Source organism: Tamandua tetradactyla, chromosome 9 (genome assembly GCF_023851605.1).
Source record: "Tamandua tetradactyla isolate mTamTet1 chromosome 9, mTamTet1.pri, whole genome shotgun sequence".
Lineage (NCBI taxonomy): Eukaryota > Metazoa > Chordata > Mammalia > Pilosa > Myrmecophagidae > Tamandua > Tamandua tetradactyla.
The window spans coordinates 11,109,534-11,134,077 of record NC_135335.1 but is presented as its reverse complement, the minus strand read 5'-3'; the positions used below and the strand labels follow the sequence as shown (position 1 = coordinate 11,134,077).

Below are 24,544 nucleotides of genomic sequence, written 5' to 3'. Positions count from 1 at the left end.
TCTGTGGGGCAGGGACAGTGACAGCTCCAGCAGGCACTGGCCCCACCCTCAGCAGCACAAAGGGCAAAGATATCCTGCAAAACGGAGGCAATCCTCCTCCACCCTCCTTGACTTTTAGCTGACTTCCAGTCCCCAGGTCTGCTCTCCTGCACAGCAGACCTCACCCTGCATGAAACAAAACTGGAAAAAAAAAAACAAAACACCACCACGAAGGCACCATTAGGGGTTTTTACAAGTGGCCCCAAATCCTTACAACAGTCCCATTTTGCTGACCAAGAAACTGAGCTTAATGATGGGAAACAACTTGCCCAAGGTCTCAGAACCCCTGAAAAGCAGTGCCAGGATGCCACTGCAGGTCTGCCTAAATCCAAAGGCCAGGTTCTTCCCAGGACACCAAATCATTCACACTAAAGTACTAAATTCGATAACGACCTTGCCCTCCCCCCCGCCCCTTGCATCACTGTACTCTAGGACTAAGATACTCTTCACCTGGTTATATGGGTGGACTCAATGTCTCCGCCACCTGGATGCTTCCCCTGATATTATTGTTGACCTGAGCCCATGGGAAGGAGTAATGAATTTCCAAGCCCACCCCGCCAGCTAAACGTGAGCTGCGTGCAAAACCTCCGGAAACCCCTCCCTGCCCAAGATCCCTCCAGAGTGAGGCTGAAGGCCTGCGGGACGCTGGCAAAAAGGGGTGAGTTGTCTACAGGGAATTTAAAACTAACATCACCAACCAGCAGTCAGTCTGTTTTATATTTCACCATGTGCCAGCAGTTTTAAGCATCAGTGATAAAACGCTACTCCCCAAAAGACATTTTATTGGTCTACAATCAATAGGATCGCATAATGTTATATATATAGGAGCCTCAAATTAGCACATTTTAATTTCCTATTCTTATTTTATTTCAGGAAGTCCATTCAGAAGAGACCACCCAGACACACAGAGACTCTGCTACACGTGTTTGTTTCAAGAAGTTCCTCAAAGGTTAAAATAAATTGAGTAGATGGAAATACTAGTGGTCAGTGAGAAGGAGGGGTAAAGGGTATGGTACATATGAGTTTTTTTTTTTTTCTTTCTGTTGCTGCAGAGATGCAAATGTTCAAAAAAATGATCATGGTGATGAATAGGCAACTATGTGATGATATTGTAAAAACCCCTGATTGTACACCATGTATGGAATGTTTGTGTGTCAAAAATGTTTGTATGAATGTTCTAAGAAATGATCATGATGATGAATATGCAACTATGTGATGATATTGTGAATTACTGATTATATATGTAGAATGGAATGATTCTGTTAAGAATGTTTGTGTTTCTTTCTTGTCATATTTTTTAATTTAAAAATTAATTAAAAATTTTTTTTAATGTTTGTATGTTTGTTTCCTATAAAAATATTTTTTAAATAATAATAATAAGTTCCTAATCGCTCGAGCCCACTTTGGGCAGGGTATCTACTGTCCCCATGGTACTACTTTCCTGCATCTAAACAGAACACAAAGGACTCTGGTCTTTCAGTGCCAGAAGAAAGTAACAGAACAATATTTGAAAGCTTGGGTCATTTTCATCAAGAACTAGACACGTGTGCTGGAACAATGGATCAAATAAATGTCAATGTTCACTATTATTCCAGCCATTTTCTCTGACTTTTGCAGAAGAAAAACTGGGCGTTTTACCACATACAATGAAAATTTGTTGAATTTTCTGGTGAAGATATTTTAGTAGAAATGTTTCAAATGTGGAGATATTTAAAAGCCACTAGAACTGATTTTTTTTTAAAAAGGGACGTGGGGAATATGGCACTTTCTGGAATTTTTACGAATCTTTGCCAAACTTGTCCTAATGTTTAAGGCTTTTCCTAACTCTTTGTATATCTGTCATTTCATGTGAAAGAATCTTTTCAAAATGAAAATTAGTAAGGTTTTCATTATTATTATTTGTCATTACTATCACCAGTATAATCATAAACATCATCATTATTATTTTACCTACTATCTGTTTAGAGTGTATTCTGTACCAGGTTCTAAGCGATATGTATAGATTATCAACTTTCACAGTCCTCCTTGGTCATTATTTTGCTAACAATTATTGATTGCCCACTATGTGCCTGAGCATGCTGAAGGACGACAACGCTCTCTATTGCACCATAAGAGAGGAAGAATTATTATTTGCACTTTATAGACAAGAAAATAAACTTAGAAGGAGGTTAAGTCATTTATCCAGGATCACACAGCTACTAACTAGAAGAGTCAGAATTTAAATCCCTGAATATGTTATTAAAGTTCCCACATTCAGAGAGATTAAGAAAAAGGCACTACTGGACTTAATTTATAAAAGCAGTATCCTCTAATTAGAAGGTCCTTGCACACACAGTCAGAATGGAAACACTGAATTATTCTCCCATCATTATAATTGTATTGTGAGGTACATATGGGAAATTGGCTGTCAGGACAGCTACAGCATCATAAGTTGGAGCAGAGAAAACCCCAAAATGGAAACATAGACAAAAGCCTCCAAGGATGTGAAGTAACACCACTTTTTAAAAATGGGACACGGCTGTGAGCTGCTGAAAAACAGCAGCAGCTAATAAAATACTTGTGTTCAGCTAAAACAAACAAACAAACAAACAAAAAATCCAAACTATTAAATCCATTACTTTTTTCTGGTTTCATACTGTAAAATTTATTTTACTTATTTTTTATTATTTTACTGGCATGATTACATATACAAACTTTAAGAAAAGAAAATTTTCGCTGCCTGCATTTCTTTTCTGGCCATTATTATTATTCATGATTATGACTGAATATAATAGTCTCAGATAGAAAAGGATATTTTTAAATGGCAACTCCAGGTATTAAATTGGCCAGATGTGTCCTGATGCAAAGTACTTTAGATGGATTGAAATAATAATAGTGAATATGGATGAGCTGTTAATATGAGTACCAGGCACGGTTCTGAGCCCTTCCTAAAGATTAAATCACATACTCTTCTCTCCGAAGTAGAGTGGACTGAAAATCTGATGGAACTTCCACAGTTTGCAGGAGTTAAAGCGGGAAACACAACCCCAGGTGGGTTTAACCCAAAAGCCCGTGCTCGGAACCTCTCTGCGGCAGGTCCTGCTATGTCCAAGGGAAGAGTCTGCTAAGGCTGTTAAACGCTTTCTGAGTCACATCACAGGCTAGAAAAAGGAAAAGCCAAGGCTGGGGATTTGCAGGCCTAGGCTGATCATGGGGTGAGTTAGCTGAGACCAGAAAAGGCCTCTGGGGTCAGACCCGGACGGGGCTGGGGCAGCAGTGCCAGTGCCACACACTAGGCCCCAGGAGCATGTCCAGGTGTCCTGGTTTGACTCAGGGGCTCGCCCCTTCCTGCCTCCCTCCTCCTGAACTTGCAGCCCACACATGCGCACAGAGGAAACACCCCTAACAGGTGGCCACGGACACCTCGGACCTGATGCCCACCAGTTGATGGGGACGTGGTCCTCGCTTCCTCCAGGAGGATCAGAATCTAGGACAAGTTCAGTCACCATTAAAATACGGCTCCACCTCTCTCTCCAGCCAACACGACAAGCAAACTCACTGCCCTCCCCCTCTCTACATAGGACATGACTCACAGGGGTGTTGACCTTTCTGGCAACATGGGACAGAAATCCTAGAATGAGCTGGGACTCAGCATCAAAGGATTGAGAAAACCTTCTCGACCAAAAGGGGGAAGAGCTGAGAGATTCCAAACAGAGTGGAGAGGGTATCCTGGAGTTATTCTTACACATTATATAGATATCAGCTTTTTAGTTAAGATGTAATGGAGAGTCTGGAGGTAATTGCCTGAAAATGTACAGCTGTGTTCCAGTAGCCATGTTTCTTGAAGATGATTGTATGATGATATAGCTTTCGCAATGTGACCGTGTGATTGTGAAAACCTTGTGTCTGATGCTTCTTTTATCTACCTTATCAACAGACAAGTAAAACATATGGATTAAAAATAAATAAATAATAGAGGGAACAAATGTTAAAATAAATTTAGTAGATTGAAATGCTAGTGATCAATGAAAGGGAGGGGTAAGGGATATGGTATGTATCAATTTTTTTCTGTTTTCTTATTTCTTTTTCTGAATCAATGCAAATATTCTCAGAAATAATCAAGATGATGTGAATATACAAAAAATGTACTTGGAACTTCACTGCTTTTTTGTATATATGTTATATTTAACAATAAAAAATGTTAAAAAAGAGATTAGCATAAACTTTTGCAATTATCTAGATTCTCAGTGTAGAATGAATAAATAACTATCTTCATAAATAAAGTCAAATTAAACCTTAAAAAAACAAAACACGGCCCCACCCCTCTCCCCACTTTCGCTCCCACACTTACGATGGGCGCGCGCATCTTCTTTCCCAGCGTGGATCCCCGATTTCAGGCTGGATTTCGCTTTCTCAGCAGAATACCTGAGATATTTCTCAGCAGAATACCTGAGACGGTGAGAGCAGGGATTTCTTACACATTAACGGGAAACCCCCGTACCCTGGACTCCGGCGCCTCCAGGTCTGACCTCCCTTCCTTCAAGTTTCTCACCCGCGCGCCCCTGCATCTTGCACCTGGCCACCTACGAACGAACCTCGCGGAGTGGGGGCAGCGGTACCCGATACCTGGGAGGCAGGTGAGGGCAGCTGCGGGAGAGGTCGGCCCGCTGTCTGCCTCCCGCACGCACCGCTCCCCGCCCCAGAAAGGCGGGGGGTGGGGGTCCGGCCGGGGCTGGGGGGCCTCGCCCTTCCTCCCAGCCCCTCTGGGTGCCCAGGAGGCATCCGCGGCCTGCGGGCTCCCGGCCTGACTTGTTTACTTCCCACCTGGCCCAGCTTCTCCATCTCCAAGACGGCCCCCGGAGAGGAGAAAGGCACGCCCCGGCGTTTCACCCTTCCTTAAACCCCTGCAAGAAGCCCTGCTCGCACCTGGCGGACTCGGGGCGCAGCGTAGGCGCCGCGGCACTGGGCACGGGTTATTTAAATGGCCGCAGAGCCCGGCCCTGGCCGGCGTGAGGTCACCTCGCCCCTCCCCGCGGAATCCGCTAATGGCAGCTTCGCAGAGCGCCCTGACCCGGCGATAGGCACTGCCCGCTCCGGCCTCCTCTTGGGGGGGGTACCGACAAGCCAGGATGTTTCGTGCTCAACCAGGGCCTCTTCTCCCCGCTGCCTGCGGGCGCCCCTGCAGCCCAGGCCACCTCCTCCCCATCTTCCTCTGCACTCGCGGAGCTGTGTGTGCACCCCTGTACTTCAGAACATGTTGTTACGTTCTTGCTTTCTGTACATGCATCTGTCCTGGATCGTCTATTTATCTCCTCCACTCCAGAGTGCGTTTTTAGGAATCAGAGACGAGCTCTTAAGCCATCAGGTGTCCCCAGAACTTTGCACAAAACCTGGCACAAACCAGGCGTTCCATGAATGAATAAATGACCAAACATCTCCACAAGAATGGAACCAGCTTTTATCCTCCAAGGCTGCCCAGGGCCAAATCTGGGGCAACCCTATCTCTTAAGAGAGTCATGGCCCCTAGTGCGTATTCCTCCCTGAGCCTCAGTTTGTTCATCCATAAAATGGGGTGATGGTGATATTAATAAGAGCATATTTCCCAAAGGGAGGGGAGTGAATGAAATTGCATTTATAAAATGCTGGGCCGGATGCCTGGCAGGAAGGATATGTTTGCTGTTATTATTATTAACAAGAGGATTGATTGGCATGTGTCTGGCCACACCACAAAATACTCACCAACTTCCCTATGAGGAGAGTGAGAGGCAATGTAAATAAGACCAGTGCCCCATGTGCAGTATGGCTCACCCAATATACTGTTGATCAGATGAGTAAGGCAGTCCAAACCCAGGATGAAGTAAGGTTTGGTTTTGAGGAAACTGGACTGATTTCTACCCCTCAGTATCCTCTGCTTTCAGAACTGCCCAGATATTATCTCCCTTAATTTTTTCTTCTGTGCCAGAAAAAAAAAAAAACATGTGTGGGGTGTCAGGGCTCCACGTATATCCTTCCACACAGCTCTCAGGAGTCATGTGGGAAAGGCCCCAGGACTTACTGAGCTCCAACAGGACACTATCCCACACCAACTCCTCCAGCACCACCGTACCTGACCCCAAAGCCATCACTCTTTTCCATATACCACAGCCCAGAAGTCCCATTCTTCGTTCCATGATGGGAAAGTATATTAATTTTTGAGTATTTACAATCTCTCACCGTCTGCTGCCTTCTAAGGATAATGGATCCTCAAGGAGAATCCACTCTTCTGCTGAGTCCCTGAGGAAAGGGCAACCCCGCTAACAAGGAGAAAACGGCACAAAGGTAGATTGATGTGCTTTACCTTTAGAGACTGTGCGGAATCTGAGCAGGGAGGATGGAGTATGAGGGGAAGCAAGGCCAGAGCAGGAGAAGGGGGAGAGAGTGAGGAAACGGAGTAGGCAAACCACATTTAAGGAGAGGCTGTTTGCCATGTTATTTACACACAGGGGGCAGTATCCATAAAAACATTTCACAAGAATATGAGGGTTTCTGTTGCTTAACAGCGATTCTCAGAATTTGAGCACTCTTCAGGGGAAAAGTGCTCCATCCACCGACACTGGCTTTTCACGTGTCCCGGCCACGTGGGTGAGACTTTGTGACTATACTACACCTTTCGATTGTTCTGACCAGAGAAATCAGGCTTTTATGAAAGGAACCCCCATCACTGAAACCCTTCAAGATGCCCTACTAGAGAACAAATTCCTGTCAAAAGGCTCGGAAGGGCTTCCATGGCTTAAATCTGCAGTAAAACCATCTCTATTTCCCCTTAAAAGAACATTCTAGGACCTCTAACCTGGGAAAAATCCCAGGCTCTCTCATTCCAAGACTCCATGTTTGTTAAATAGTCATATGGTCTGGGAACTGAAGTAGTGGACATTCATTTCTGTCTGCCCAGCAGTCTTCATTTGATGTCTCCATGTGGTCTGGATGGAGCTGCCAGTCAGTGTCCCATCACTAGCCCAGCCCTCAGTATAGTGATGCTCCTGGCAGAGGCATATTACCCAAGCCAGACCAATCAGAAGCCTCTCTGGGATGGAGCGCACATATGCACACAGACACACACACATACACAAATGCCTTTGTTGTTTTTAATAGTGAATTCACAAATATACAAAAGTCTCTGCCCTCTGGGGACATTAAAGTGGGATGATGTAAGTGTGAAACTATTCGTACTTGCCTTACTCTGCAGCATGGAGTAAACCAATTTGCAAGAGGAGATACTGTGGTCACTGCAAACCAGAGAAAAGAGCACTGATAACATTTGAGTTCCTCCATTGCCTGCTGTCAGCTTTGCCCCCAGGCGTCAAGTTACATGACCCTTTTCCAGTCATTTTATTTTTGCTTAAGCTACTTAAGGGTTGGATTTGTCTTTTGCAAATTGATCCACGATTACCAAAGGAAGGAATGTCGAGACACTGAAGGCAAGCCATAGTCTGCTTAACTTCTCAATACATGACCACTTTCCCCACCCTAGCCCTTCCTTCTCCCCAGTTTATGCTGATGAATCAACACTTTATTGATACACTCAAGTAAGCAATCTCTATTCTCAGGGTTCTCTTCACATCCTATTAACCTGTGAGTTTGCTCATCCCCTATTAAGACTGTGATGGAGCCCAAGTGCAGCATCCCACCCGGAGTCTGACATATGCTCACCATCAGGGACGGGTGAATGGCTGGAAGGATGAAGCTGCCGATGCACCCAGTATGTTTGAAACCAGGGAAGTAATATCCTTACTGTGGGGTATGCCAAACCATCCATCCGTATTGGAAAGTTCCATACAACCTCCCCATTGCCTCCAGGGTCACTAGTGGAAGGGAAAGCTCTCAGGAGTGCTTTGCTTCCCACCTTCCCCTGGCCCCTGCCCAAGAAAAGGAGCTATGGGAGATCGAATCATGTACCACAACAAAGACATGTTCTTAATCTGTCTGTGTCCTGTGAATGTGAATCCTTTTGTGAAGACCCTTCAAAGATGATTTATCAGGTACAGTATGGACTCATTTGTGAATAGGATCTCCTAAGAATGGGCCTGAATCTGTTTTACTGGAGGCCTTAAAGAGAGAATCCTGAAGTCAAAGAAAAACACAAGAAGAGACCAAAGGCCTGGCCATGTGTCGGAGGCAGAGATGCAAGTCAAAGAGTGTGGCAAGCCATCACCCAAACACTACAGACTCAAAGAGAAAGCATCATGGCCTCACCAATTCCTTGATTTGGGACTTCTGGCTCTACAGCCAAGAGCCAAAAAATTTCTTGTTTAAACCAACCCCACTGTGATTTGTCATAGCAGCTCTGGCAAACTAAAACAGGAACCATTTAACCAGATGGCTCTAGATGGGAAAGCCAAATGAAAATGCTACAAATACAAGGGTCCTTACAAGATCCACGTTATTATAAATACAATTTCTGTTGTTTTTAAAGCACATTGGCAATAGCACAGCTTTCTACAACACTTTAGCAAAAAGCTAATTCAGTGTCGTTTTTAAGGAGAGAGAAAGCTAAGTCAAACCACAATACCATGACACCCAGTTACCCATCCCCTCAGGGATCCTACTATTCACTTTGCTAAACCCAATTCAATTTATTCCACAGACCTTCCCTTATTAACAAAGAAAATTTAAAACACTGAAAACTTGGTATTGTGATCTTTATTCCATTAAATGACCATACATGTAAGAGTGAAACAAAAACGAGCTTTTAACAGAGTATTACAGCATAATCTCATCCCATTGCACTTTTTAAAACTATATTAAATTTTAAAGTCATTCAAAGGCAAGGGTCTAGCAGAGTACTTTTAACAGAAATCAAAAGGACAAAAGAAATCTGAGAGGAAAATATCTAAATGTTCAAGATTAATATTAACTCCTTTTAAGGCTCAAGTCCATGATAGCATTTACTCATCTAAATTAGAAAGCTTTGGAAATCGAATGAAACCTTTCCTTGGTCATTAAAATATCACATTCAAATCTTAGTTCTGGCACATTAAATTCCTTCCCAAGGAAAAAAAAAATTCCATTCAAAACCTTTCTGCCCTGGATCTATTTTGAAAAATTCCTGATATGGGGTACTTTTGTCCTGTTCCTTTCCTTTTGTTCATTATTTCTACTTGCAGCTTAAGGTTTTATATGTGTGAAAGACCATTTAGGGTTTCAAGTCACAGTGCTGACTTTGGTTTTTAAAAGAAAAATAACTATCAACAAATATATATTTAATCCTAATTACATCTGTTAGCAAGCAGGATACTTATACATTCAGTTTTCAGAGAAGGCACAACGACATCTTAATTTAGAGAAACAGCTTTGAGGAGTTTATGTAATCCTCTGGATTAAAGTTCCTCCACTGCCTGCTGTCTCATTACTCTGCACAGAGCATACTCTCAGTGATTGTACCTGGTAGTAGATCACCCTATTCTGAATCCCAGTTAAAAGCTATCCACTTGTTCTCCAACAACACTGAACTAACTGTATTTTCTCATTAATACTTCCCATTGCATGGAGCAGACTCACAGTGATCTCTGAACCAGCTGCAATACTGTTTATAAAAGTGGTGATTCCAGGGCCACAGTCCAGACCAACTGGGACAACCTGTGGGCATAAGCTGGGAATCTTAATTTCTAATCAAGCCTCCCAGTTAAGTCTTACACACTCCAAGAGAGTTGAGTACCACCATCCAAAACAGAGCTATAATATGGCCTGCCATAACATAAGGAAAACTATTCGATTACAAATCGTCTTTTACAATATGCCATATAAGAAATTCACACAAATAGTTTACATTTTCATAACTGACATTTGTTTTCATAATACCCTTATCCCTTGACTAAAATTTTGTTGGATCAAAATTATGTCAGAACTTGGAGAATTTCAGTTAAGAACAGAGACCATCAGGAGACAGAAATAGGGTAGATTTTAGGTAATTGGACATGAAGGGATACAGATTGTGCAACAGGACTGATTATAAAAATTCAGAAATGGAAAAAAACAAAAAATAAAATAAAAATTCGGAAATGGATATAGCACAATACTACCTAACTGCAATACAATAATGTTAGTACACTGAATGAAACTGAACATGATGATTGAGGGAGGGCTGGGGGCACAAATGAAATTAGAAGGAAAGATAGACAATGAAGACTGAGATGGTATAATCTAGAAATGCCTAGAGTGTACAAGGATAGTGACTAAATGTACAAATTAAAAAATGTTTTTGTATGAGGAAGAACAAAGGAACATCAATATTGCAATATTGCAAATAGATTGGTAATTCATATTTTAAAACTTCAACTTATATGTGAGACTAAAGCAAAAAATATTTGGTACAAAATTTCTAGTTTGAATAGTGCATCTCCTAATATAATTATATGGACAGTTTAATTGAATAACGTAAGTATATGGAACCTTGAGTTAGGGCATGAGATTTTGTAGGTTTGTCCAGAATGATGCCCTAATAAATTCCAGATTGATTTGAACAGTGAATAAAAAAGTATTTGCAAAGTCTCCTTGGGGAATGGTGAGAAAGAGGGAAAACTCAACTTCCCCATATGGAGAAGGCCTGATATTCTTGTAAGCAGTGACAACAAAATCAATAAGCTGAACCCTCAACCTTGGGATTTGTTCATATGAAACTTATCCCCGCAAAGGATAGGCTGAGCCTACTTAAAACTAGGCCTAAGAGTCTCCCCCAGAGAACCTCTCTTGTTGCTCAGATGTGGCCTCTCTCTCTCAGGCAACAAGGAAAGCAAACTCACTGCCCTCCCCCTCTCACATGGAACATGACTCCCAGGGGTGTAAACCTCCCTGGCAGTGTGGGACAGAAATCTTAGAACGAGGTGGGATTCAACATAAAGGGATTGAGAAAACCCTTCTCGACTAAAAGGGGGAAGAGAGGAATGAGACAAAATAAAGTGACAGTGGCTGCGAGTTTCAAACAGAGTTGAGAGGTTATCCTGCAGGTTGTTCTTATGTATTATATAGGTACCCCTTTTTAGTTTAAGGTGCATTAGAGAGGCTAGAGGAAATGTCTGAAAATGTAGAGCTGTGTTTCAATAGCCATGCGTCTTTAAGATGATTATATAATGATTCAGCTTTCAAGTGACTGTGATTGTGAACACCTTGTTCTAATGCTCCTTTTATCTATGGTATGGACAGATGAGTAAAAAATATGGATTAAAAATAAATAATAGGGGTAACACATGTTAAAATAAATTGGGTAGAGGGAAATACTAGTGGTCAATTAGAGGAAGGGGTAAAGGGTATGGTATGTATGAGTTTTTTCTTTTTTTTCTTTTTCTTTCTTTTTCTGGAGTGATATAAATGTTCTGGGAAATGATCATGGTGATGAACATACAACTATGTGATGATACTGTGAGCCACTGACCACACACCACGTATGGAATGTCCATACATTAAGAATGTTTGTATTGTAGGTTGATTGATTTTATTAATAAAATTTAAAAAGAAAAAAAACTATGTCAGAATGATGTAACCCATGTTGACTACCTTTGATGGAAACACCAAATCATCCTCAAAATTACATTTCAATACTAGTTCTATGAAGACTTTCACATTAAGTTCGTTTGAAAAAAAAGAAGCCGAGGAAAAAGTAAACTATTTGTGTTTTATAGCTTTTGCCTGGACTTCAGTCAACTCTACTTAATTTCTCTATAACTCATACATACTCATCCAAACTCACTCTAGGCAAGGCACTATTTTTATAAGCCATGTAGAACATTAGGTATGATCTACTAAAGAAACAGACTGCCAGTAGAAGGCAGTTATTTTTTTGTTTGCCCAAAGCATTTTATTTCATATAAGAGAAAAGAGGAACAGGTAAAGCACAATCAACATTCTTGTGTAATTTTATAAAGCATATAGTTGGTATAAATACGTAAACATCCATCATACAGATTTCTTAGTATACTGCTAACATAAGAATGATTCTGTAGATGCTTTATCAGCATACATGATAATTTTGCCCTTATATTTTGTCTACAAACCAATCTAGAAAGACTTCTCAGTATCACTTTGATTCTGTTATTTTTAGTATAAGAAGTTAACAGGAAGTAAAAAAAAAAGCACATACAAAAAGTTCACAACAATGAACTTCTCTAGAAATGAAAATTTGGGATACCTCTTTTTTACATGTTAATAGGTATGTGCTTTATATGTTGCTAGGAATGTGCAAATTAAAAATGTTTACATGGAAAGGCCAGCCAGAGCAGCAAACACTGACAAATACTCAGAGTCTGAGCTCCTAAGTAATGTCCCTGCCTTACAAACTAAAGGTAGAGGAGAATTAAGAGGTAAAAGACATTCTTTTAAACCTGGTTATAAATCTCCCTATGACTATTTATGGCCAGCACTGAGAATGCATCTATTATCAAAAAAGTTTATATAAAATCTTCAATTTACTATCAAAAGAGAAAAAAGACCAAAGAAAACTTAAAAGAACCCTCACTGAAAAAAAACTTTGTAAACACTTTCCAGAGGCAGAAAAAAAATTAACTAATAGATAAAATAATAATAGTAATGTTTACCCAGAGTAATTAACCCAAGGTAAAAAGATCAAAACAGAAATGGTAAATTTAAGCAGTAATTAAGTCTTAAGATTTAACGAAATCATACACTACCACGCATTAAAAAAATGGGGGAGGGGCAATACCTGAATATTAGAATAAGCTTTGGACACATCATACTTTCTCATTATTAAAAGTAGGACTACATTTGATATTTAATTATTCTGAAACTTCTAAATATGCTTATAAAATGCATTAAAAGAGCTAAGTATCTTAAAAGAAAAAGTGAAACGCTAAAGCTAAATATCTCAACATCTGTAAGGTCTGCTAAAATGTATGTACCTTCAGGAAGATGAAAGGCCCTGAAAATACATCAAAATTTTCTGAAGCAAACTTTAAATTTAAGTCAAAACTTATCATCACTGATAAGCAAGCAATTTTTAGAATAAGCCAAAATTTGGCAAATGAATAAAATAGCATGAACTACAGGGCAAGATTATATGTAGATATGCAAAAAAAACAGAGAATGCTTAGAATTAATTCAGGACTTGTAAAAATACTTGAGTGGTAAAAGGGTAAAGTAGTCAAAAGAAAATTATTTGATAAAGAGATTACATGCTAAAGGACTGTTCCCATCTTCCACACATACTTTTTACGTACATTCAGATCTTACATTCAGATTTCGCCTAAGCTTTCCTACCCATTTCCCATAACAAAAATTAAGTTGAAAAAGTAAGGCTCACATCTGAATGTTTGTATAAATACTTACAGGAAAGTTTTAAGAGTTTTAAAATCCTCAATAATTCACCATTACAAATCAAAGAAGACAACTAATCAGATAAAAAAATTTATCAAACAATCAAGGTAAATAAAAAGAATTCTTAGAAATGTGTATTTACTGTCTATATTTGGGTAGGACTTTGGTCCTTACCAAGCCAAAGCTATTTTAAAACAACCAGACTAGTGGCAAGTAAAATTAAATAAGGATTTACTAAATAAAATTGACAACTGTAGCTTCATCATTAAAAACATTAGACAGTGCATAGGAGAATGCAAATAAACGTTCTGGACAAAGTCCTGAGTTACTGCTAGGCCACATGAAAAAGGACATTAACTAAAGGCAGAAATATTTTCCCTCTAATTGTTAATAAAGTTCGGTCCTTAGGCAGCACTCTCAAATGACAATTGTATATGGGAGTTGTGTATAATATACATAAATCTACAACAGTGATTCTGAACAAGGCACAAGTTCAAGTCACATGGTTCATTTAAACTCAGGCTTTTCTCTTAAAATATCCAGCTCATTCCTTTTATTATGAGATACTCTGGCTGTTTCAAGCCTGTATGCATTCTTTTCTAGTCAGAAACAATAAAAAAGAGAGTATGCTGCAACAAAACTGTTAGCTTGTCAGGTAAAAGACCTTAAATTTCAAAGTATGGTTTACTTTAAAATATGATATGATTTCCCACACTATATGGCAAATAGAATTCCTTAATTTTATAAATAAACATTTTAAAGTATAATGGTATTTTTTTCAGCCAGTCTTTAGTTCTCAAGCTTTTGCAAGTTTGATAAACTTAAAAAAGAAATCCTACTCAAAAAAGTAAGGCATAGAAGAACTGACAAGTTTCCCCCCTCCCCCCGACAGCATCTTTCGTGAGGTTATCCCTCATCTCCTCTCCCCATCATGTCCACAAAAACATGGATTCAATCTTAAAAGGCACTAAGTGGCACATAAAGGAATTAAAGCTGTGTTTGCTTTTTTTTCATTTAATTTTTCCCCCATAAAGTGCACAAAGCAGAGAAGAATTAGAAAACAGACAAAGGCTTGGATTTATATCAGCAAGGAAAGAAATGCTTCCAACAGAAATGGAAGTGTGTTTAAGAATTTAAAAACACAGAAGAGGCTGTTTCATTTATTACAGCGCCATGTTTGAGCTCTTCCTGGATGGTCTCAGATCTGCCGTCTCCTCTGTACCTGGACCTGTGGCTGTGGCATACATCCAGAAATCAGTAGGGGCTGGTCAAGTTCTTGCTGGATCCTCATGTTAAGATGCTATTGAGCTTTTTTATCCACAGGTGGTTTCCCAACAACTGCATCCCTCACAGCAGCCTGAGTGGAATTACCAACATGAGAGGTAGCCTGCAAAAGTCCATTTATTCCACATATAAGTTAATAAAATACATAATTACCAAGAATCTAAGTCCTTAAGGTATACTAGAAGACTGGGTAAAGGATGATATCATCCATATTTTAAAACCTCAACTCTGGGTGAGACTTAAGGATGAGATGGGGGCAGGCCACGGTGGCTCAGCCGCAAGAATGCTTGCCTGCCATGCCAGAGGACCAGGGTTTGGTTCCCGGTGCCTGCCCATGTAAAACAAAAAACAAAAAAAAAAAGGATGAGATGGTTACTTGGTGCAAAATTTATATTTTGGGTAGTGCATTTCCTAATTCAACTTTTATGGTCAGTTTAGCTGAACACCATAAGTACATGGAATCTTAAACAGGGGTGATTTGTTGGTTTGTCCAGGTTAGTGTGATGCTCTGATAAATCCCAGAGTGATCTGGGCAATGAATAAAGAAGTATTTGCAAAGTCCCATTGGGGGATTGGGGAAAAAGGAGGAAATATTTAAGTTCTAATATTCTCACAAGCAGTGGGGACAACCAAATCAATGGGCCGAGCCCCTGATCTTGAGTCCTACAAAGGATAGGCTAAGCCTACTTAAAATTATGCCTAAGGGTCACCCCCAGAGATTCTATTTTGTGCTCAGATTTGGCCTCTCTCACTAAGCTAACTCAGCATGTGAACTCACTGCCTTGCCTCCTATGTGGAATATGACTCCCAGGGGTATAAATCTCCCTGGCAACATGGGACAAAAAGCCTGGTACAAACCAGGACCCGGCATCAAGAGATTGAGAAAACCTTCTTTACCAAAAGGGGGAAGAGAAAAATGAGAAAAAATAAAGTGTCAGTGGCTGAGGGATTTCAAACAGAGTTGAGAAGTTATCCTGGAGGTTATTCTTATACATTATATAGATATCCCTTTTTATGGTGTATTGGAGTAGCTAGAGGCAAGTACCTGAAACTGTTGAGCTGTATGTATTCCAGTAGCCTAGATTCTTGAAGACAACTGTATAAAGATAAAACATTTACAATGTGACTGTGTGATTGTGAGAACCTTGTGTCTGATGCTCCTTTCATCCAGGGTATGGACCAGATGAGTAAAAAATATGGATAATGATATTGTGAGCCACTGACATACTGTATATCATGTATGGACTGTATATGTGTAAAGATTTCTCAATAAAAATATTTTAAAAAGCAAAAAAAGGATAAAAATAAATAAATAATAGGGGGGAGAAAGGGTAAAATAAATTGGGTAGATGGAAATACTAGCAGTCAATGAGGAGGGGTAAGGTGTATGGTATGTATGAGTTTTTATTTTTTTTCTGGAGTGATGCAAATGTTCTAAAAAATGATCATGGTGATGAATACACAGCTACGTGATGATATTGTGAGCCACTGATTGTGCACCATGTATAAAGTATGTGTATGAAAATTTTTCTCAATAAGAAAAAATTTTAAAAAAAGGGAGAGTCTAAGTCCTTGGAAATAACTTTCAAAAATCTGTCTCTGAGGGGATGCAAGGGTAGTTCACTGGTAGAATTTTCACCTGTCATGTGGGAGACCCAGGTTCAATTCCCAGTCCATGCACTTCCCAAAAAACAAACAAGCAAATCAAACAACCAAACAAAAATTCAACAAATGATGCTGCAATAACAGGATACTCACATGGAAAAATAATGAAATGTGACCCTACCATACAGCATACAAAAAAATAAATAAAATAAATAAATCTGTTTCTGCCATCAGCATGTCACAGAAAAGTAGAGGGAAAAATATAGGGAAGAAAACATAGGGAAGAGGGAAGGCAGTGGCACCAGCTAATGCCCAAGGGAATAAGTTGAGCATCTGCAGTCCTTACGGTGGGGTAGACAGCAATCTTGGCTCCACCAGCTTCTGACCTAACTAATCTGTTTATGCCATTCAGAAAAAGATATAAATCAGTGTCACAAAGATCTATAAAACTGGAGATCATTACAATGTCAAAAACTATTGGTTAGGGTGCATGGGTGGTTCAGTGGTAGAATGCTTGCCTTTCATGTGGGAGACCCAGGTTCAAGTCCCGGACCATGTACAACCCCCCTTCCCCGCCGCTGCCAAAAAAAAAAAGCCATTGTATTTTTTTTGTTTTTTTAAGATTTTAAACAAAGAAGATGCCATCCATTTTCTAACCTAATAGGTCTCAAACAAAACCTTTGTTAAGTTCATATTTTTTCGAAGCTCTTGATTTTCAGTGAAATAAATTCATCTTGGGGGAAGGGGGGGTAGGAATCACACAGAAGCACAGTAATTAGAGGTTTCCTGTAAGGAGTAAAATATATTTAAGTTGGAACTTTTTCTATATTAAAAGGCAGTCCCGGGTAGGCCACGATGGCTCAGCAGGCAAAATTCTGGCCTGCCATGCCAGACACCTGGGTTTGATTCCCGGTGCCTGCCCACACACACAAAAAACAAAGGAAACAAAATATTAGAAATAAATATCAATATCCTAAAGAAGGGTAATAAAACAACATCTGACAGAAACACACAGCCAAGAAAAATTATTCTTTCTCATTCCTTCTTTCCTATGAAACATTTCCGAACCGAGAGTGACAATACCAGCACCATCTGTCCATGACCAACCTTCAACCTCCGCAGCCGGCACCACTTACCTGCTCTAACAAATAGGCTGCGCCAGAATCGATGGCTCCACCCAGCTCGCGGTACTGCCCAGAATACCTGATGTACCCCCAGGTGAGGAGCGCGATCAGCAGCAGCCCAACCAGACAGTTGAACAGCTGGGCCACGACCTCGAGACCCAGAAAGCCCGTGAGGCCTGAGGCCACATACAAGGCGGCGATGCCCGTGAAGAGCACCGCCGGGGTGCGGAAGGTGCTGAAGACGTTCTTGCTGCCATTGTGCTTGCTGAAGTTCTCATAGAGCTCCTGAATCTCCTCCTCCAGCTCCTGCTCATAGCGAAGGCTGAAGTTCTTCCCACCCATCTTCTTTATCTTCTTAAAGTGGTCCAGAGCCAGCTGTTTGAATTCACAGTGCTTTTCCTCTAAGATGTCTGGAGATAAATAAGGCTTCTCTCCCCCACAAACCTAAAAAAGAATAAAAACATGTTACATTTAAGATCCCTTCAAAAACAAGTGCCAGTTACTAGATAACATCAAACTGAAATCCAATGTGCTTGAAGCACTGAACACCATTTATTTTAGTGTAAGAGCGCCCCCTTTACTCTACAGCCTTGCAAATGCAGCCAAGACGTTATGTTTTAGTCTTTAATTTTAACCCGGTCAATAATGATGAGCAGTTTCTCCCTTTCCCTGCATCATACATTTTCTTGCATATATGTCCTACTTCTACAGATTGAATGTGTGACTCCTGTATTTCTATTCCTCTTGTTTTTTAAAAGGGTAAAGTCCAAAGAATCTCCACCTCCAACTGGTGCAACCTGTTGCCACTCTTTTAAGGAAATGGCTGTGGCTGTACAATTCAGGAATTCAGGCTGTCATCTTCCTCTTGGAAAAATGCACTTCCAGGCTGTACTGAGAACTGCTTCCTCCTGCATCTTCTTCCACACTCATCTATGTTCAATTTATACCAATAATTTACATATAGCACTCCAGATCTCTCTTAGTTTATATAAAGATAGACTTTATACTTACTTATAAATTTCCTGTTTGCTTTTATTGATTGTTCAAGCCACAATATCCTGGTCAACATTTTTTTAATTACTCTTTAAAAAATAATGCTCTTCTGGGAAGACAGCAGACTAGTGTAGCTCGAGATTAGTCCTGTCCCATGCGAAAGTTAGAGAACAGACAGGAGGGTGACCCAGGCAGCAATGAGGGAGCAGAGCTGACCTGGGAAAGCATTCTGCACCATATGCGGCAGCCCTGGTTGCAGAGGCCGAGGAATTGAGAGACAGAAAGGTAGAGCCTGGCACAGAGGCTTCCCAGGCTCCAGCTGCTCCAGGCATGGGCAGAATTAAGCTTGTGCGAGAGTTTGTCTGGAGGCTGTGCCTTCCCCAGGAGAGGGATGGGGCCCAGCTAAGGTGGAATCCCCAGGGTCTGGAAAACTGAAGCAATTAAAGCCAGCCCACAACCACTCCTCTGACTCCACCATGCCCCTAACAGGGAGAATGTGCTGAAGTTAAAGATACCACATCACCTTATGCTGGCGGGACCCACAGGCAGACAAGCACCACACACAGGTAGGACAGGAAAAACACAGAGCCCAGAGGCTTCACAGTAAAGTCTTTCAACCTGCTGGGTCTCACCCTCAGGGAAAACTGATGCAGGTGACTCTTTCCTCCTAAGAGGAGGCCAATTTGGTCTGGGAAAATCTAACTGGGGTCTATAACACATAAGGAGACTCTTCTAAGGAGGAAAAAAAGGCACCATACAAGCAGGGCAAGAAACAAGAAAACGAGAACTGAAAAATTCTGATCTGTTGAACATAACCTAAGCTAGAGGTCTAGAATAAGCTGAACTGAATGTCAAAGAACAGATAGACAGCAAAGTCATCCAGCAAGAAAATCCTAGCTAAAAAGAAGTGAAAACAATCTCCAGAATAAAATAATTAAGGAAATTAAATGCTTAGATGCCAGCAAAAAATAACGAATTATACTAGGAAAACTGAAGATATGGCCCAGTCAAAGGAACAAACTGACAATTCAAATGATATACAGGAGCCGAAATAATTCAGAATGTTCGAACATAGAAAACCTCATCAAAAAAATCAAATCAATGAATTCAGGGAAGATACAAAGAAAACAAGGAATGAACAAAAAGAAGAAATCGAAAGTCTGAAAAAACAAATCACAGAACTTATGGGAATGAAAGACACAGTAGAAGAGATGGGGGGAAAAATGGAAACCTACAGTGTCAGATTTCAAGAGGCAGAAGGTAGGATTAGTGAACTGGAGGATGGGACATCTGAAATCCAACAAGCAAAAGAAAACACTGGGAAAAGAATGAAAAAATATGAGCAGGGATTCGGGGAACTGAATGACAACATGAAGCACACAAATATACGTGTTGTGGGTGTCCCAAAAGGAGAAGGGAAGGGAAAAGGAGGAGAAAAACTAATGGAGGAAATTATCATTGAAAATTTTCCAACTCTTACAAAAAACATAAAATTACAGATCCAAGAAGTACCCCAAACAGAATAGATCCAAATAGACATACTCCAAGGCACTTACAATCAGAATGTCAGAAAAGAGAATCTTGAAAGCAGCAAGAGAAAAGCAATCCATCACATACAAGAGAAGCCCAATAAGACTATGCATAGATTTCTCAGCAGAAACCATGGAGGTGAGAAGACAGTGGTATGACATATTAAGAGACTAAAAGAGAAAAACTGTCAACCAAGAATTCTATATCCAGCAAAACTGTCCTTCAAAAATAAGGGGGAAATTAAAACATTTTCACACAAAAATCATTGAGAGAATTTGTGACCGAGAGACAGCTCTGCAAGAAATACTAAAGGGAGCACTAGAGACAGATACGAAAAGACAGGAGAGAAAGGTGTGGAGAAGAGTGTAGAAGTGAAGACTATCAGTAAAGGTAAAAAGAAGGAAAATTAGATATGACATATAAAATCCAAAAGGGAAAATGGTAGAAGAAAGTACAGCCCTTATAATAATAACACTAAATGTTAATGGATTAAACTCCCCAATCAAAAGACACAGACAGGCAGAATGGATTAAACAAACGGACTCATCTACATGCTGTCTACAGGAGATGCATCTTAGACCCAAGCATAAATATAGGTTGAAATTGAAAGGTTGGAAAAAGATATTTCAAGCAAACAGAAAAGAGGAGCAGTAGCTATAATAATATCCAACAAATTAGACTTCAAATGTAAACAATTAAAATAGACAAAGAAGGACACTACGAATTAATAAAAAGAACAATTCAACAAGACTTAACAATCATAAATATGTATGCACAAAGCTACAGTGCTCCAAAATACATGAGGCAAACACTGAAAAGAGAAATAGACACATCTACCATAATAGTTGGAGACTTCAATTCCCCAATTTCATCAATGGACAGAACATCTAGACACAGGATCAATAAAGAAACAGAGAATTTGAATAATACAATAAATAAGCTAGACTTAACAGACATTTATAGAACATTACACCCCACAACAGCAGGATACACCTTTTCCTCAAGTGCTCATGGATCATTCTCAAAGATAGACCATATGCTGGGTCACAAAGCAAGTCTCAATAAATTCAAAACATTGAAATCATACAAAACACTTGTGCTGATCTGAAAGGAATTATATCCCCTAGAAAAGCCATGTTTTAATCTAAATTCCATTTCATAAAGGCAAAATAATCCCTATTCAATACTGTATGTTTGAAACTGTAATCAGATCATCTCCTTGGAGATGTGATTTAATCAAGAGTAGTTGTTAAGCTGGATTAGGTGATGACATGTCTCCACTCACTGGGTGGGTCTTGTTAAGTTTCTGAGGTCCTATAAAAGAGGAAACATTTACGAGAATGAAAGCAATTCAGAGAGAGCAGAGCAGAACAACATAGCCACAAGAAGCAGAGTTCACCAGCCAGTGACCTTTGGAGATGAAGAAGGAAAATGCCTCCCGGACAGCTTCATGAAACTGGAAGCCAGGAGAAGCTAGCAGATGACATCATGTTCACCATGTGCCCTTCCAGATGAGAGAGGAACCCTGACCATGTTCACCATGTGCCTTTCCAGATGAGAGAGAAACTCTGAATGTGCTTGCCATGTGCCCTTCCACTTGAGAGAGAAACCATGAACTTCATCAGCCTTCTTGAACCAAGGTATCTTTCCCTGAATGCCTTAGACTGCACATTTCTAGAGACGTGTTTTAATTGGGACATTTTCTTGGCCTTAGAACTGTAAACTAGCAACTTATTAAATTTCCCTTTTTAAAAGCCATTCTGTTTCTGGTATATTGCATTCTGGCAGCTAGAAAACTAGAACAATACTATCTTAGATCATAAAGGAATGAAGTTGGAAATCAATAACAGGCAGAGGCCAGAAAATTCACAAATACATGGAGGTTCAACAACACACTCTTAAACAACTGGTGGGTTAAGGGAGAAATCAGTAATATATCTCGAGGCAAATGAAAATGAAAACACAACAACAATATCAAAATTTATGGGATGCAGGGACTTCCGGAGAAGATGGCGGCTGAGTAAGACGCGCGGGTCTTAGTTCCTCCTCCAGAAAAGCAACTAAAGAAACAGAAACAATACGAAACAGCTCCCGGAGTCACGACAGAGACCAAAAAGACAGCGTACCCCATTCTGGAACAGCTGAACGGGCAGGGAGAATCTGCTGCGGTGAGATACCCAAGGGGCGCGCGTTTTCCCGGCCGGGGTGGCTGGCGACTGGGGTCCCCTCCACGCACGTGGCTCCCCGGTCTGACTGGGAACGTTGGATAGCGGGGCCCTCCCGTCACGCTTGGCGTTTCAGGCCAGCTGGGCAATTAGGACCGGCACTTTCCCAAGCCGCGGTGGCCAGCGACCCCCGCCTCCACGCGCGGTTTCCCAGGCCGACTGCCGTGCAGACAAACGAGCGCCACGAGCGCCACCTACTGGGCAGGAAAAGAAAAACAGAGCCCAGAGATTTCACAGAAAAAGCTTTCAACCAGCTGGGTCCCACACCCAGGGAAATCTGATCAAATGCCCAGACACCAGCAGAAAATAATGGAAGACGCTCGGAAAATTGAAGATATGGCCCAGTCAAAGGAACAAACCAATAGTTCAAATGAGATACAGGAGCTGAGACAACTAATGCTGAATATACGAACAGAAATGGAAAAACTCTTCAAAAACCAAATCAATAAATTGAGGGAGGACATGAAGAAGACATGGGCTGAACAAAAAGAAGAAATAGAAAATCTGAAAAAACAAATCACAGAACTTATGGGAGTGAAGGACAAAGAAGAAAAAATGGAAAAAACAATGGATACCTACAATGGTAGATCTAAAGAGACAGAAGCTACAATTAGTGAACTGGAGGATGGAACATCTGAATTCCAAAAAGAAACAGAAACTATAGGGAAAAGAATGGAAAAACTTGAGCAGGGGATCAGGGAACTGAATGACAATATGAAGCGCACAAATATACGTGTTGTGGGTGTCCCAGAAGGAGAAGAGAAGGGAAAAGGAGGAGAAAAACTAATGGAAGAAATTATCACTGAAAATTTCCCAACTCTTATGAAAGACCTAAATTTGCAGATCCAAGAAGTGCAGCGCACCCCAAAGAGAATAGACCCAAATAGGCGTTCTCCAAGACACTTACTAGTTAGAATGTCAGAGGTCAAAGAGAAAGAGAGGATCTTGAAAGCAGCAAGAGAAAAACAATCTGTCACATACAAGGGAAACCCAATAAGACTATGTGTAGATTTCTCAGCAGAAACCATGGAAGCTAGAAGACAGTGGGATGATATATTTAAATTACTAAAAGAGAAAAACTGCCAACCAAGACTCCTATATCCAGCAAAATTGTCCTTCAAAAATGAAGGAGAAATTAAAACATTTATAGACAAAAAGTCACTGAGAGAATTTGTGACCAAGAGACCAGCTCTGCAAGAAATACTAAAGGGAGCACTAGAGTCAGATACGAAAAGACAGAAGAGAGAGGTATGGAGTAAAGTGTAGAAAGAAGGAAAATCAGATATGATATATATAATACAAAAGCCAAAATGGTAGAGGAAAATATTATCCAAACAGTAATAATACTAAAAGTTAATGGACTGAATTTCCCAATCAAAAGACATAGAATGGCAGAATGGATTACGACCCAGCAATACCGCTGCTAGGTATCTACTCAAGGGACTTAAGGGCAAAGACACAGACGGACATTTGCACACCAGTGTTTATAGCAGCATTATCTACAATTGCAAAGAGATGGAAACAGCCAAAATGTTCATCAACAGACGAGTGGCTAAACAAACTGTGGCGTATACCTACGATGGAATATTATGCAGCTTTAAGACAGACTAAACTTATGAAGCATGTAATAACATGGATGGACCTAGAGAACATTATGCTGAGTGAGTCTAGCCCAAAACTAAAGGACAAATACTGTAAGGTCCCACTGATATGAACTGACATTCGAGAATCAGCTTGGAATATATCATTGGTAACAGAGACCAGCAGGAGTTAGAAACAGGGTAAGATAATAGGTAATTGGAGCTGAAGGGATACAGACTGTGCAACAGGACTAGATACAAAAACTCAAAAATGGACAGCACAATAATACCTAAGTGTAATGTAACTAGGTTGGAACACTGAATGAAGCTGCACCTGAAATATGGTTTTTTGTTTGTTTGTTTGTGTGTTTGTATCTTTTGTTTTTGTTTTTTTCTTTTTCCTTTTTATATATATATATTATTAGTATTATTATTTTAATTCTCTTCTCTATATTAACATTCTATATCTTTTTCTGCTGTTTTGCTAGTTCTTTTCCTAAATCGATGCAAAAGTACTAAGAAATGATGATCATACATCTATGTGATGATACTAAGAATTACTGAGTGCATTTGTAGAATGGAATGATTTCTAAATGTTGTGTTAATTTCTTTTCTTTTTTTTGATTAATAAAAAAATTAAAAAAAAATTAAAAAAAAAAATTTATGGGATGCAGCAAAGGCAGTGCTAAGAGGAAAATTTATTGCTCTAAATGCCTATTTCAAAAACGAAGAGCAAGCAAAAATTGAGGAATTAACTGTCCACTTGGAAGAACTAGAGAAAGAACAGCAAACTAACCCCAAAGCAAGCAAAAGGAAAGAAATGGCAAAGATTAGAGCAGAAATAAATAAAATTGAGAACATGAAAACAATCAAGAAAATCAAG

At 40.1% G+C, this 24,544-nt stretch overlaps 2 protein-coding genes across 5 annotated transcripts in view; both read right to left on the bottom strand.

Annotated features, from left to right (window-relative positions):
- The window catches only part of LOC143646689 (phospholipase A and acyltransferase 3), a 37,534-nt gene extending 32,466 nt beyond the window's left edge, over positions 1-5,068 (bottom strand). The window contains exons 1-2 of one of the 2 annotated variants that reach the window (XM_077115916.1): positions 4,945-5,068; positions 4,370-4,467 (exon numbers count right to left, since the gene is read on the bottom strand). In XM_077115916.1, the coding sequence (XP_076972031.1) occupies positions 4,370-4,384 (15 nt within the window). In that variant the 5' untranslated portion in view covers positions 4,385-4,467; positions 4,945-5,068. Of the gene's footprint in view, positions 1-4,369; positions 4,468-4,842 lie in introns of both variants that reach the window. The other variant, XM_077115917.1, reaches the window with a different exon arrangement.
- Positions 5,069-8,678: 3,610 nt separating this feature from the next.
- Positions 8,679-24,544, bottom strand: part of ATL3 (atlastin GTPase 3) — a 123,097-nt gene continuing 107,231 nt past the window's right edge. For all 3 annotated transcript variants that reach the window (XM_077115914.1, XM_077115911.1, XM_077115912.1), the window contains 2 exons: positions 17,346-17,777; positions 8,679-14,707 (listed from right to left, as the gene is read on the bottom strand). In XM_077115914.1, coding sequence (XP_076972029.1) covers positions 14,621-14,707; positions 17,346-17,777 — 519 coding nt within the window. In that variant the 3' untranslated portion in view covers positions 8,679-14,620. The remainder of the gene's footprint in view (positions 14,708-17,345; positions 17,778-24,544) is intronic.